Raw genomic sequence first — 15,339 nt, forward strand, 5'->3', positions numbered from 1 at the left:
ACCACACAACTGAATATAACATGAGCTGCTCGGAAATATATATTTTTTTAATAGTTTTTTGTTCTGGCACCTTACCTGTAAACTTCAACCTGAAAATATATGATGCTGCTGATGCATCAAATATTGAGAGAGACTTAAACCCACTGATGCCTGGTGGTAATTTACTCTGCTCAATAAATTCATGTGGGGTTGGTATAAAAGAATGCTCGTGTTCACTGATAGTTACTGTGATTTGCCTGCCTGTGAGATGAGTCTGACCAGCCATTAGAGAACTGCTGCCGTGGAAGTTTGATGATCCCTGGGCTGCTCTTTATCCTGGCGATTTTTACAGATAACTTGAAATTTCAATTAAGTCTAGGAGGCACTATGTTCATACCAAACAATGGAATTCAGACAGCATTTTTTTCTCATTTCAACCGTGGCAGGTAACATGACGCAGTCTGGCTTCAAGGGCCAAGTCGGTACAGGAATTCCAATCTCGCCCAGGCGGGGACTTGTCAATAGGTGCCTCTCACAGCCTACCGTGGCTGCCCTCTTCAACTTCACAAATCCCTGTTGGGCCCAGATTACCAAGATCCCCGGTGTGTTGAAGGGCAGTCATTGTGTTGAAGGGTAGGAGCATGAGAGGAAAAATAAAACATGGTCTAACTCCATTTTAGCCTTCTAGGCCAGTGCTAGAGTTGCTGTTGGTCTCCTGCTGTAAAGCGAGGCAGCACAATTTTGCTGTGGTTCTTGATTTTGTAGCACAGAACAAGCATTTAGGAAACTGGTGATCTATCTATCTATCTATTGCCAGACGCCTCAATCCCGTTTGGGGTGGCCACAAACAAATTGCCTCCAAGTCGCCCTGTCCCCCGCCATTTCACTGCCCTGCTCCCAACTCACACCCCCCTCTCTCATATACCTCTCCACACCATCCCTCCATCTCATCCTCGGCCTCCCCCTCCCTCTTCCCCCCTCCACCTCACTCACATACACTCTCTTCGTCAGTCTTTGACCCTCCATCCTCTCCACATGGCCAAACCACCTCAGTGTGTTCCTCATAACGCTTCCTATCACATCCACATCCACACCACAATGCTCCTTTATATTCTCATTCGTCAGCCTGTCTCTCCACGTGATTCCACAGGCTCCTCTTAAATAACTCATTTCCACTGCTCTCACTCTTGACTTGTGTCCTTCCAACAATGTCCAAGCTTCACTTCCGTACGTTAGAGTTGGTATCACAATACTGTCATGTAGTAACTTTTTCACTTCCATGCTCACTTCCCTGTTTCTTATCACTGCTTTCAAAGAACCAGCAACCTTTCTTCCCTGCTGTACCCTTTCAAGCACTTCACCCTCCAAACCTCCATCCTTACTCATCACACTACCCAAGTACTTAAACGTACTCACATTTTCCAATTCCTCACCATCCAACCTCGCTGTACATTCACTAACTTCACCTCTCTCAAAGACCATCACTTTACTCTTCCCTACATTCACCTTTAGATTCCGTTTCTTACACACTCCCTCAAACTCATCCACCAAACCTTGCAGCTCCCCTTCGTCTTCACTCAACAACACAGTATCATTTGCAAACAACAGTACAGGAAGTTTCCAAACACTATCCTCTCTCACCAGGGCCACTCCAACATCCACTACCCTACCTTGGTGATATAACTTATAAAAAAAAAAAATGGATAGGAAAGTCGGTCGAGAAAGAATATGTACACTGGGCAGTGAAAAAAATATATATATTTCTTCAAAATAACTTTTTGGTGATCCCAAAAGTATATTTGATTTACAATTTCACTGACCAGAATAAAAAATCTAATGATGCAAAATCGTTTATTGCGATTATTTCTTGGATTGCCTAATTAAGCATTATGGATATTACTTACTTCATCCTCGTGTACCACTGCACATCGTTTACATTGTATTCTTGCTACCTCCAAGGAATTTTGATTTGCTTAGGAGAGACTGGTCGACCTGGAGGGATTGGACAAAGCCAAAATAAATTGTTTCATTACTACAGACTTTTAAAAGTTGCATAAAAACATGTAGAGAGTGCAAGAATCAGTCATAATACGAAACAAGAAATTAAGGAGTTCATAGTCGATCATTTTCAAAGACCTGTGATGCCCTGATCTTCGTTTAGCTCAATAGAGGAAAAAAAAAACATTAATTCCTTCTTGAATAAGAAATCCAAGACGAGCACTGCTTTTACTCTGAATCCATGTATAATGAAAGTAATTACAGTTATGGTGGTATTGATCAAGATGTCAATAATGTTTGGCTGTCTTAGCAACGGATTTTTTAAAAATCTCAGATGTGCAAGTCTAACTCTACGTCAGTACTGTTCATTACACCAAGTCCTGAAATAGTAGTTACATGTCTGATCATTAGCAATAATGAGTTTGACATTGGTGCCTTCCCTGTCATGTCTGATGTTTTTCAAATTTCGTTTTTTATTCAACGACTCTAATTTCATGTGCAGCTCAGATTACAGTGTAGTACTTGGCTTTAAAAAAATAGTGATGCATTACTTGTAATTATATTTAGGGCTTCACAGAAAAATAATGAAGGAATTAACATCCACCCAAATGAACTCAGTGATATGGGGACGAAAAAGAACATTCTGGCAACTTTGGGTAATCAATGAGGGAAGCAAGGTATGGGTATATATATCGAACCTGGCAGAGGGGGGACATCAAAGCACCTCAAGACACCAACGAGTGTTGAACGTCCTCTTCACTGAAGTTCCTAAGCAGGAAGATGGGGAAGCCGGTGTTGTGTCTGGTGGCAGTCGTTCTGTTTGCACTAGCTGTCTCTCCTCAGTGCCAGGGAGTTAGAGTTAAAGTCGAGTAAGAAAAATTGAGTCAACTTGTTCAGTTTCAGGTCGTCTTTTTTACTGTATAATCTTACTATTGCCAGACAGTTTTATTAAGAATAGCGTTTCTTTAATGGATGGATTAAATATGATATACCCATTGTTAACTCTCAGGAGAAGAGGGTTTTCCTGTACTTTGTCTTGCATCGCCAAAATGAAAAATAAAAATAAAAATACACTGTCTGAGTAAAGGAGCCGATTCTTGGCCTATACTGAGTTACACGAACTAAAGGAAATGATCTGGTAATAGCAGGATATAAAAATGTTCTTAATTCTTAATCAAACTGTTTATAATGATTCAGCTAGAGATCAAGTGCCAGTTGTGCTGCTTATAAACACATCAGTGAACAAGGATCATTTTTCAAAGTGATATTCAAGTGACTGAGTTACGTTTTATGTAACTGATTATAATAATTTTGATCTTAATTCATTTTCAATTATTGGTTTATTTTTGCTGGATTCGCCACATTTAAAATAATATAATTATATATTTTTTAAATTTATTACACTAAAATCTGTTTCAATCTTTCAACTGATTTATTTACATTTCAACTAATTACGAGATATTTCAAATGCTTAGAGTCCAATGCATTTTTTTTTTTTTCATTTTCATGAGCTTCATTACACTGTAAGTGATTTTTAACATAAAAAGTCAAACATGTCTACAATACAACTTTTTATTTATATATTTCAACTAATTATATTGCGTCTAATATGAATTCTTCGCATTTTAGTTGATCTAATTTTAAGCGAAGTCATCATTTTGAAACATTATTTCCCTGTATTCCAACTGATTTCACTTCATTTCCGAGTTCCGCCTCTACCCTTAGAGTAAGCTGGCGCCAGAATGGTCAAGTGGTGATCCTGGGTCACTCTTGCCACTACAGTCAGGTCAAATCACATGACACTTACCGCGGCATCGTTGTTTGCCCCGGCTGGACCTCTGTAACTGGCGAGGGTAGGTGGGATTTATTTGGTTCCTCTTAACTTACTGGAAGTTTTCATCTTTTTGCAGCTTAGTTTCCACCGCTTACTTCCTCGTGACTGGCATCATACTTTGGTGTTTCACTCTTGTTACAGCTCAGCATTCAAGCTCGAGATGGCAATTTTATGCCGTTAAATCACACATAGTGATAGTGAATGTGGTGGTTGGTCGTGATTGTGGTGAATGTTGGTGACGATGGTGGATGATGGTGATAGTGATGGTTACTGGTGAGTTTGGTGGTTGATGGCGTATTTGGTGGATGGTGGTGAATGTGGTGGTTGGTGGTAACTGTGGTTGCCGGTGATGAATGTGGTAGTGAAGATGGCAAATGTCAGTTGTTTTTTATCCACCATTCAGATTCATATATTCATTTTTTTTTCTTTTTCAAGGTTACATTGCCGAGTTAACTTTTTTTTTTTTTTTTACCAGTGAAATATCTGCTTACTTATATACACTGTAAATACATGTTAGCTTATCACACATATATTTTTTTTAATGCAATTTCAGTACCTGGCTAATGATGTCAATAATGTTCACCAACGATTTTCTGAAGGTGTGGAAGATCAGTAGCGATAAAGTGAGCACCACTGTTTTAATTTACCTTTGGTGTACAAAACATAATAATTATATCCACAAGACAAAACGTTGCTGTTTAAGAAATTTTCCTTTTATTTTTCTTTTTTACAGGAATAGTTTGTTTTGTTAGATCGGCTATTTAGCAACAATTCAGCTTTAATGTTGGCAATGTGCAGCTGTTATCCTATTAAATGTATCAGTTTAATACATATCCAGCAAAACTAATACCCATATTCTGTAACCCGCATCCTGTTGTGCAAGCCATTTCAGTAAGACTAAATTATTGTCAGTGATATGCAACTAATGTCCTGCTTGACATATCTTGCGTGGCAGCCGTGACCACTGACGTCTCCAAGGTGAAGGACGACACCATCGCTGATTTTGTGCAGAAGGCCCTGGAAGCTGGCGTCATCACTGAGACTGAGGCAAAGGAATTAACCCAGTAGAATCCATGACTGTACCCAGCCAGCCAGCTCTGTCAGTCCTCTCTACAAACCCATCCACCCTCTTTCCACTCTATCCGATGTCTTATAGTTCCATCCTCTTTCTCAAGTCTCCTCACACCCTTCACCTCTTCCCACCTCCTCTCTCACACCTTTTATATCCTCCCTTACCTCTCTCCAGCCCATCTCACCTCTTCTTAAATACACCTGGACCTGTACTTCTCTAGACTAGGAGACTCTCTATCATCTCTTCATTGACAAGGCTTCGTGATTAAAATGTTCGTTGGTTTGAGGTTTACATTATCAAAAATTAAGTATTACTGTTGCGTGGATCTTACTCATACTGTTCATAAGTCATGTCAACAATAAGCTACATCAGCAAGGACCAGGGCAAGGTACTTTATGATATGAAGAGGGAGAGGGGTTATATTTAAGGCTGGCTTGCATTTATGACTTGCTTTGACAAACACTGAAAATACTGTAAGGCAAAGTTTGAAATATCTATAAGATACTACACCTTGATCATTTACTGACACTTGATGAAGCTGATGATTAGCAGGAACATATGAGTGTGTATCGATTGATATTTTAGCAAATAAAATATTGGTATATTATCCAAGTTTAATTAACACCTCTGTAACCACTTCAGTTCATTTTTTTTTTTTATGCGAGGAAGATGGATCCAAAGGCCACGAGCCAGCAATTGTTGTTCCTTCCAAGAGAAAAACAAAATACAAGAGAGAGCCAAATTCAAGATCCGACCATTTTGAGATGCCTGGACACATTGAGTTTGAAAGACTGGAGATCATAGGAAGCAGGAAATACAGACAGAGTGAGACAGTTCCAGAGTTGACCTGTTGCATAAATGAAGGACCGGGAGTAACGGTTAACTCTTGCATTAGAGAGTTGGACAGAAAATGGATGAGAGTTTTTTTTTTTTTTTTTTTTTTTTTTTTTATGTGTCCGACTCTGGGCAAAGGCTTCATGGCCTATATCTCGGGGGCAGTAGCCTATCCCAAGGCCCAGTAGTCCTCCTACACCTCCACATGTCACCACTTCGGCGCTAACACCCACCGTCCATATTGAATACATGCTAGGGCTGTCTCATGCAGGACTGGTGTATTGGTATTAGCGGGGGTACTTTTATGACATGTTGGCGGGTCATCTGGTAGATCAGGAAAGTCTGCTTCTATGAAATTCAAATCCATAAACTGTTCCCTGCCCCAGCCGGGATTCGATCCTGGGTCCATCAGGACGGCAGGCCGCCTCTCTACCGATTCAGCCACCGCTAGATGGGTGCTACTCGCCCGTCGTAAAGGTGGAGGAATGCATGCAGACAGTCCTGAGGAGCAGTGACCATTGAAGTAGCTATAGAAAAGAGATAAAGATGCAACAGTGCGACGATGAGACAGAGGTTGAAGGGAGTCAGTAAAAGGAGGTGAGTTAATGAGACGAAAAGCCTTTGACTCCACTCTATTGAGAAGAGCCGTATGTGGGGAGCCTCCCCACGCATGAGAGTTGTACTCCACACAGGGGCGGATAAAACCCGTATATAGAGTCAACAATTGTGCAGGGGTAAAGAAGGAATGGAGTCGGCTTAGCACACCTAATCTCTTGGAAGCAGATTTTACAAGAGATGTAATATGATCTTTCCAAGATAAGTCCCGAGTAAATGAAACCCCAAGCATGTTCAAGGATGATGCAGGATTAAGCTGAATATTATTAAACATTAGTGGGTGTACCTGTGGAAGATTTTGTCGGGTTGATAGGTGTAAAAACTGAGTCTTTGATGCATTAAAAACAACCAGATTATTTTTAACCCAGTCAGGGTTACGAGCCAAGTCAGACTTTTTTAAATTTAAATAGATAATGAATGGAGGAAGGAAAAACAAAGGGGAAAAAAAATAAGTCCATGTGCCTAAAGGCATCCTCCATTCATAAAATATTTATAACACTGGATTTGAATTGAAGGGGATTAAATATTTGTGGGAAATAGCTCCCAGGAAGTGAATTCCAGAGAGTAGTAGTTCTGGGGATAAATGAATTTTGATAAGCAGAGGTTCTGCATTCCGGGGGAGAGAGTGTGAATTCATGGGCGCTTTCAGCTGCCCGAGTATTTCGGTAGAAAATGTGAAGGGGAGGAACAATTGAAGCCAGTTCGTCAGAATACTTACGGTAAAAATATCTATAAAATAATGCTAAAGAAGCAACATCTCTACGTACTGATAATGGAGGAAGGTCTTGCGTGATGACAGGATTATTGATTAATCTAATGGCTTTATTTTGAATTTTGTCCAACTGCCTCAATGCAACCGCTCCACATCCACTCCACAATGGTGAACAGTATTCGATCTGAGAACGCACATGACTTTTGTATATTGTGGCCATCTGCTCGTCAGTGAAGAACTCACGAACTCTGTACATAAGTCCCAATTTTTTTAAAGCATTTTTAGCCAGGGATTTAACATAAGCTGTCCAGCTTAGGTTGGGGTTTAGAGTAACACCTAGGATATCAATTGTAGTGGATACAGGAATACTGACATCTTATAAAATTATGTGAGAGTCTGAGGGATTCTTTCTGTCGGAGAAATTAATGTATTTAGTTTTCTGAACATTAAATCAGACCAGATTTGTTTGTACCCATTGATTAATTTTAGAAAGGTCCTGGTTCAGAGAAATTGTTGTATTTGGGAACTTATATCAAATTGTGTAAAGGAGGTACTAAATGTAAAAGAACTATGAAGGGTCGAGTCATCAGCATAAGAGTGTATTGGGTTGTGAGTGACAGATAGGAGGTCATTTATATGAATGAGAAAGAGGGTTGGCGCCAAAACTGATCCCTGAGGTACGCCAGCATTTATGGAATGAAGCTGAGAATTAATACCATCTACCTTGACCCGTATTTTTCTATTATGAAGGTAAGAAGAAATTAGAGGAACCAGTGATGCAAGGCCATAGTGTGACATCTTAGACAATAAGGCCTGGTGCCATACTCTGTCAAATGCTTGTGATATATCTAGTGCTATTGTGTGTGTTTCACCGTGTTGGTCTATTGTTTTGTTAATCTGATGGGTAAGAAGACAAAGAATGTCTACAGTTGAACGTTCTTGTCTAAATTCATACTGCCGATCATTGATTAATTTATTGATTTCTAGATGCTTGATTATGTGTTTGGTAATTAGCGTCTCAAAAACTTTACTGAGAATGGAAGTTATTGCAATTGGTCTATAGTTTGATGGATCAGAAGTTGCCCCCTTTTTAGGAACAGAATGGATATCTGCCTCTTTCCAAGAGGCTGGAAAATTTGAGGTACGGATGAATAAGTGGAAAAATTTTGCCGATACAGGAGCCAACACTGAGGAACAATTTTTAAGAACTTTTGAAGGAATTTCATCTGGACAAGTAGCTTTGTGTACTGAGAGATTCTGTAATAGAGCTTGTACGTATCTGGTGTGAATCATGAAAGGAGGTATTTGAGGGGAATCAAAATCAAGTACAGGAATATTGTAATTTTCTGTATTTTGGGTTGAGTTTGTTGAAATAATGTCAACAAGAAGTTTGGCTTTTCCACATCGGTCACTTATTAGATTTCCATTGGGGGACTGTAAAGGTGGAATGGAAGAGGTGGTAGTAAGGTTAGTTTTGAATGAATTAAGGGTTGACCAGAATATTTTGTTATCATTTGGGTTGTTTAGTAGTTTGTTAGCATGTCTATGCAGAAAGTTTGATTTAGAAAGATTGATAATACTTTTAGCATGGTTTCTGATATTTCTATAATAGTTAAAGGCTTCTTTGGTTTTGGTCCTTGTATAAGTATTATACAGTAGGCTATTGTTTTATGTTCTATTACTCTAGCACAACTGTGGTCAAACCATTTAGGAGAATTACATCTTTTTCTGTAACTATGATGGGGAATGAATGTTTCCATGCCGACTTTAATGAAGTCCTGTATGTGGCCCAATGTGGAATTTACATCCTGGGAGAAAAAGGAGGTCCAAGGAACATCCATGAAAAAATTATGGAGTCCCTCCCAGTCTGCCCTGTCGTAGTGCCATTTAGTCACCACGACCTGTACAAGGTAGGGTAGTGGATGTTGGACTGGCCCTGGTGAGAGAGGATAGTGTTTGGAAACTCCCTATACTGTTGTTTGCAGATGATACTGTGTTGTTGAATGAAGACGAAGGGGAGCTGCAAGGCGTGGTGGATGAGTTTGGGAGAGTGTGTAAGAAACGGGAGAGTGTGTAAGGTGAATGTAGGGAAGAGTAAAGTGATGGTCTTTGAGAGAGGTGAAGTCAGTGAATGTACAGCGAGGTTGGATGGTGAGGAATTGGAAAATGTGAGTACGTTTAAGTACTTGGGTAGTGTGATGAGTAAGGATGGAGGTTTGGAGGGTGAAGTGCTTGAAAGGGTACAGCAGGGAAGAAAGGTTGCTGGTTCTTTGAAAGCAGTGATAGGAAACAGGGAAGTGAGCATGGAAGTGAAAAAGTTACTACATGACAGTATTGTGATACCAACTCTAACGTACAGAAGTGAAGCTTGGACGGTGTTGGAAGGACATAAGTCAAGAGTGAGAGAAGTGGAAATGAGTTATTTAAGAGGAGCCTGTGGAGTCACATGGAGAGACAGGGTGACGAATGAGGATGTAAAGGAGTGTTGTGGTGTGGATGTGGATGTGATAGGAAGCGTTATGAGGAACAGACTGAGGTGGTTTGGCCATGTGGGGAGGATGGAGGGTGAAAGACTGACGAAGAGAGTGTATGTGAGTGAGGTGGAGGGGGGGAAGAGGGAGGGGGAGGCCGAGGATGAGATGGAGGGATGGGGTGGAGAGGTATATGAGAGAGGGGTGTGTGAGTTGGGAGCAGGGCAGTGAGATGGCGGGGGACAGCGACTTGGAGGCGATTTGTTTCTGGCCACCCCAAGCGGGATTGAGGCGTCTGGCAATAGACAGATAGATAGACCTGTTCCGAGCAGGAGGGTGTGGTGGGTGTTAAACTGGTGGCATGAATCAGACAATGATCCGAGGATCCAAGGGAGGACTTCGCTTCGACACTATATCTGTATTGGTTGTTAGAAACAAGTCCAATAGGTGGGGATTTTGATCAGGGTTGTCTGGTACATGGGTGGGTTGACTGACTAACTGGGTGAGATTAAATGAGTCTGCAAATAGCTCACATTCAAGACCAGAGTCATCAGTTCTGGCTGAATAAATGAGCCATTCAACATTATGGACATTGAAATCACCCAGAATAGTAATTTCTGAAGCAGCATTAATGTTGAGGACACTTAGTTGTGAAGACAGAGAGTCAAATAAACTCGGCTCTGGAGGGGCATTAGGGGAACGATGAACACAACAGAAATACTTGATTTTACCAAAAGAATTTAATTTGTATATGGAATAGTCGAAATAAGGACAATTAAATTTAGTAATCTCCTCCAGGGCAATTTCTGATTTAGCAAGGCAACATACGCCTCCTTTGGGTCTCAAATTTTGAATCAAGATATAACCAGGAAAATTAAATCTAGCTAAATCAGAGGTGGAGCTTAATTGTGTCAATGTCAAAAATAGCAGATCAGGGGATTCAAACTGGAGGACAAACATTAGGTGTGCCATAACCTCATCCCTTGTTTGTTGAAGTAACTGTTGAGATGGACGTTGCGGGAACTGAATGGAAAGGTGAAGGGTGGACTCATCAGCATAAGAGTGGATAGGGTTAAATGTACAGCTTAGAAGGTCATTGATGAATAAAAGGAAGAGAGTTGGTGATAGGACAGAGCCCTGAGGAACACCACTGTTGATAGATCTAGGAGACGAACGATGGCCGTCTACAACAGCGGCTATAGAACGACCAGAAAGGAAGCTAGAGATGAAGGCACATATAGAAGGATAGAAACTGTAAGAAGGCAGTTTGGAAACTAAAGATTGATGCCAGACTCGATCGAAAGCCTTTGAGATGTCAAATGCAATGGCAAAGCTTTCGCCAAAGTCCCGAAAGGAGGATGACCAGGAATCTGAAAGGTAGGTGAGAAGATCGCCAGTGGAGCGTCCCTGACGGAACCCATACTGACGATCAGAAAGAAGGTTGTGACAGGAAAGATTGTTTAAAATTTTTCTATTAAGAATTGACTCGAAATCTTTTGAGATACAGGATGTTAAAGCAATTGGACGATAGTTAGACGGTTGGGAATGGTCACCCTTCTTTGGGAATGGCTGAATGAGAGCAAACTTCCAGCAAGAAGGAAAGGTACAAGTTGACAGACAAAGGCAAAAGAACTTGCCTAGGCAGGGTGTAAACACACAAGAACAGTTCCTGAGAACAACAGGAGGGACTCCATCAGGCCCATATGCCTTATTAGTATTAAGGCCAGTGATGGCAGAAAATACATCAGCTGAAGAAATTTTAAGGTCAGCCATGAGGAAGTCAGAGGGGGGAAGTGATGGAGGAACAGCACCGGAATCGTCTAAGGTGGAATTGGAGGAGAAAGTCTGAGTGAAGAGATCTGCTTTATCAGTAGAAAAAATTGCTACAGAGTCATCAGAGTAGAAAAGAGGAGGGAAAGATGATGAGGTAAAGTTGTTATAAAAGTTTTTGGCAAGATGCCAGAAGGAGTGGGAAGAATTCGAGTTGGAGAGTTGAGAGCATTTAGTGCGGATGAAATTATTTTTTGCAGAGCGAAGAACAGACTTAGCAAGATTCCGGGCAGAAACGTATAAAAGATGTGATTCAGGGGTGGGTTGGCTCCGGTACCTTTTATAGGCCCTCTCCTTGTTGCGGACAGCATTAGAACAAGCGTGATTAAACCAAGGTTTTCTTGCATTAGTCAGAGGATATGAGAAAGAAATGTATGCTTCCATGCCCAAGAGAATAACCTCCGTAATGCGCAAGGCACACTCAGATGGCTCCCGGCCATGGAAGCAATAATCATTCCAGGGAAAATCAAAGAAGTACTGCCTGAGAGCCTCCCAATCCGCAGCTCCAAATTGCTACAGATGACGTTTCTTTGGAGGGTCCACAGGCCGTACCGAAGTGATAGGACAGGTTAAGATGATAAGGTTGTGATTGGAGGAGCCCAACAGAGAGAAAAGATTAACAGTGTAAGAAGAAGAATTAGTAGTAAGGATGAGGTCAAGTATGTTGGAGCTCTCTCCAAGGCGGTCAGGGATACGGGTAGGGTGCTGTACAAGCTGCTCTAGGTCATTAAGGATAGAAAAGGTGTCGGCTTGTTCACCAGGTGGATCAGTTAATGGAGAGGAGAGCCAAAGATGGTGGTGAACACTGAAATCTCCTAGAATGGAGATTTCAATGAAAGGAGAAATGGATAGAATGTGTTCCATCGTAGAAGTAAGATAGTCAAAGAACTTTTGATAGTCAGTAGAATTAGGAGATAAGTAAACAGCGCAGATATATTTAGTCAGATAATGACAGGAAAGCCGAAGCCAGAGTGTAGAGAATTCAGAAGAATCGAGTTCAGTAACACGAGAACAATATAGGTCGTTGCGTACATATACACAACAGCCACCTTTGGCTTTGAAATGAATATAGAGAAAGTAGGAGGATACAGAAAAGGGTCTGCTGTCAGTTGCCTCAGACAGCTGAGTCTCAGTTAGAAAAAGAAGGTGAGGTTTAGTGAAGGAGAGGTGGTGCTCAACAGAGCGAAAGTTAGAGGAAAGGCCGCGAATGTTGCAGAAATGAAGAAGAAGAGAGTCAGACAGTGGTTCCAGGCAGCTTGAGTCGTCACCAGGAGAGGGGCGGAAGGTGGGGGCATTTATGGTCCCCCCCCGGGGACTCCGAGGCCACGTGTAGTGCTGTCATTATTTTTTTTATTTTGGGAAAGGAAGTGAAGTGTGTACTGTGCATGTAGTTTGGTGTTGATAGTTAGAGAAACTTGTACTGGAGAGCATGCTGACCTACTCTCTGTGTTACTGAGACACTGAAAAGTTCAGCAAAGGGGGATGGTCGGGACCTAGTCCCGAGGGCTGATGAAACAAGAGCTCCAACTCTCCCTGTCATCAACTTTCCATCCACCTTGGGAGTACTGCCCTGCTCGACTGGTGCTACAGTCTACTTCTCTAACTTTAACCAGCCAGAGATTTCGTCCTTTTGTAGTTTATTACAGGTATCTCAGAGACAGTAAGATAATACCGTGACTCTTCTTTCCATAGCACTTCTTCGTGACTACCGAGTTCTTGTGCCAAGCTCTTGTTACACTTCGGTATTCAAGATGGGGGAAAGGCAGTTTAAGGCCAAGTTGAAGTAAGAAGGGGTATCGTAGGACCAGCATGTGGCAAACTGGCACTTTGACATATTGTGGCATAAAACGGATTCACTTTGGGGGAAACACTACAATACAGTTTAGGAATTTTCCATTTGAGTGTAGTATATTGTTACTCTGCGTCTCCCTGCCCATTAATCCTCTTTCACACACAAGGCCATGGCAGAGAAGAGAGAGAGAGAGAGAGAGAGAGAGATTGACTGATTGATAAAACACATGGCACCGCAACAACAACGTCATATGGTGCCGTATAAACAAAAGTATAGGTAGTAGAAACATAAAAACATTAAAAAGCGAAGCTCCGTATTAATAACTAGACATCAAAACAAAAACAATGCAATCATAAAAGGTGAAGAAGGCCAGCGTTTTTCAGAAATAAAACACTTCGTCCCCAGGGGTACCAGGCTCTCCCCCAAGCATCAAAGAGAGACAGTAATCACCAACCTCCCCTCAGTGCTTCAGTAGCAGCCTGCGACGTAAGTTGCCCAAACTGGGACACTCAACCAGCAAATGCCTGACAGTACAGGTAGCTAAACACTCATCACAGAATGGCTACACGCCTCCACACGTGAGGAACTCATGTGTGAGCCTCGAAAGTCCAGTGTGAAGGCGAGCCAGAACAGTCTCGAACTTACTAGGCATTGTAGGGCAAACTCTCCAAAAGACGAACTTGGTGACTTCCTTTAGCTTGTTGACAGGAACGCTATCCCACCACAACTGCCAACAAGCACGAACATCAGACAGTAGTGGAGCGCATAAATCAGTAGGGGATGGAGGACAAGGAGCAGGCACAGGTCGCAAAGCCGCAGCCTTAACTAGTGTATCTACCCTTTCATTACCTATGACACCAACATGTGCGGAAACCCAGCAGAAATCCACTCTCTTCCCCCGATGACGAATGAGTAGCAGCCACTCCAAAATAGCTAAAATTATAGGATGGGAAGAGTTAAAAGAGTCCAGGGCCAAAAGCACCCCTTGAGAGTCGCTAAAAATGGTAAAATAATTGCCATGGTGAACAAACACCAACTTCAGAGCTAAAATGAAAGCTGACAACTCTGCAGTAAAAACTGAGGCAGCCAAAGGAAGACTGCCTCCACAGCTAAAATTGGGAATCACCTCTCTAAAACCAAGACCAGAGGCAGATTTAGAGACATCAGTACACACAGGCACAGAACCACCATGACTGTAAGAATGTTCTAAAAATAACTGTAAAAGAGACTGAGGAGCGACAGAATCCTTTGAGCCTGCAAAAATACCTGCAGAAAGTTACCTTGGGCAAAATCCATGGCGCAACCCTCAGGATCTGAACAGGACTGACAGGTACTGCTGACAAAACAAACTCCTCCATGATATCAAAGCCCTATAGCCAAACGGATGAGGCATGCGGGGGTGTCTACTATAATACAAAAACAAGAATGTTGCATCACACACTCACAGACAAGTGGGTCTGGAAGGCGACAAATCCAGAGCCAGCACCGTGCTGCAACAGTCTGATGCAGCACACCAGCTTCCACCAACAAGCTGGGAATCGGAGATGACTGAAAAGCCCCAGTTGTAAGGCGAAGACCAGCATGATAGATAGCATCTAGAATTTTTAGTCTGGACTCTGTGGCAGAAGAGTAGGCCTCGCAACCATATGACAGCTTGGAGGTTACAGAAGCCTGAAACAAATGCAAGAGTGTCCCCCGATTAGCACCCCAAGAGGTATGGGACAGAACCCTCAATAGACTGACAGCCTTCATACATGTTGCTTTAGGCTTGCCAAGTGTGAAAGCCAGTCAAACGGCAGTCAAACGTCAGGCCCAAGAATTTCGTCTCTGCCACACAACGGAGTCTCTTGCCACAATGCCGGAGCTCAGAGTTCGGGTGTACCCCTCTCATCCTACAAAAGTGCATAGCCACAGTCTTAGAAGGGGAAAACCGGAAACCATTGGAAGTGGCCCAGGCAGAAATCTTGTCTGACGCAAGTTCCATGTGCTGCTCAATAGCAGACATTTAGAAGCCAGAAAACTATATAGCTTAATCATCCACATAAAGGGATGAGGATACTCCAGCAGGCACAGTGTCGAGAATATCATTGAAGACCACCGCAAACAGGGAAACACTTAAGACACTTCCCAGTGGGACACCTTCCTCCTGGTACTGAGGCGCAGAGAGGGTAGAACCCACACGAACCCAAAACACACGATCAG

General features: G+C 42.1%; 1 protein-coding gene across 1 annotated transcript; it reads left to right on the forward strand.

Annotated features, from left to right (window-relative positions):
• The first annotated feature begins 430 nt into the window (after positions 1-430).
• Positions 431-4,879, forward strand: LOC145409917 (anti-lipopolysaccharide factor-like). The gene is made up of 3 exons (XM_080280180.1): positions 431-612; positions 3,703-3,830; positions 4,767-4,879. The coding sequence occupies exons 1-3, from the start codon at positions 431-433 to the stop codon at positions 4,877-4,879; spliced, it is 423 nt and encodes a 140-aa protein (XP_080136306.1).
• Positions 4,880-15,339: the final 10,460 nt, after the last annotated feature.

Source organism: Coenobita brevimanus, chromosome 83 (genome assembly GCF_032717465.1).
Source record: "Coenobita brevimanus isolate Jiangsu-jjx chromosome 83, ASM3271746v2, whole genome shotgun sequence".
Taxonomy (NCBI): domain Eukaryota; kingdom Metazoa; phylum Arthropoda; class Malacostraca; order Decapoda; family Coenobitidae; genus Coenobita; species Coenobita brevimanus.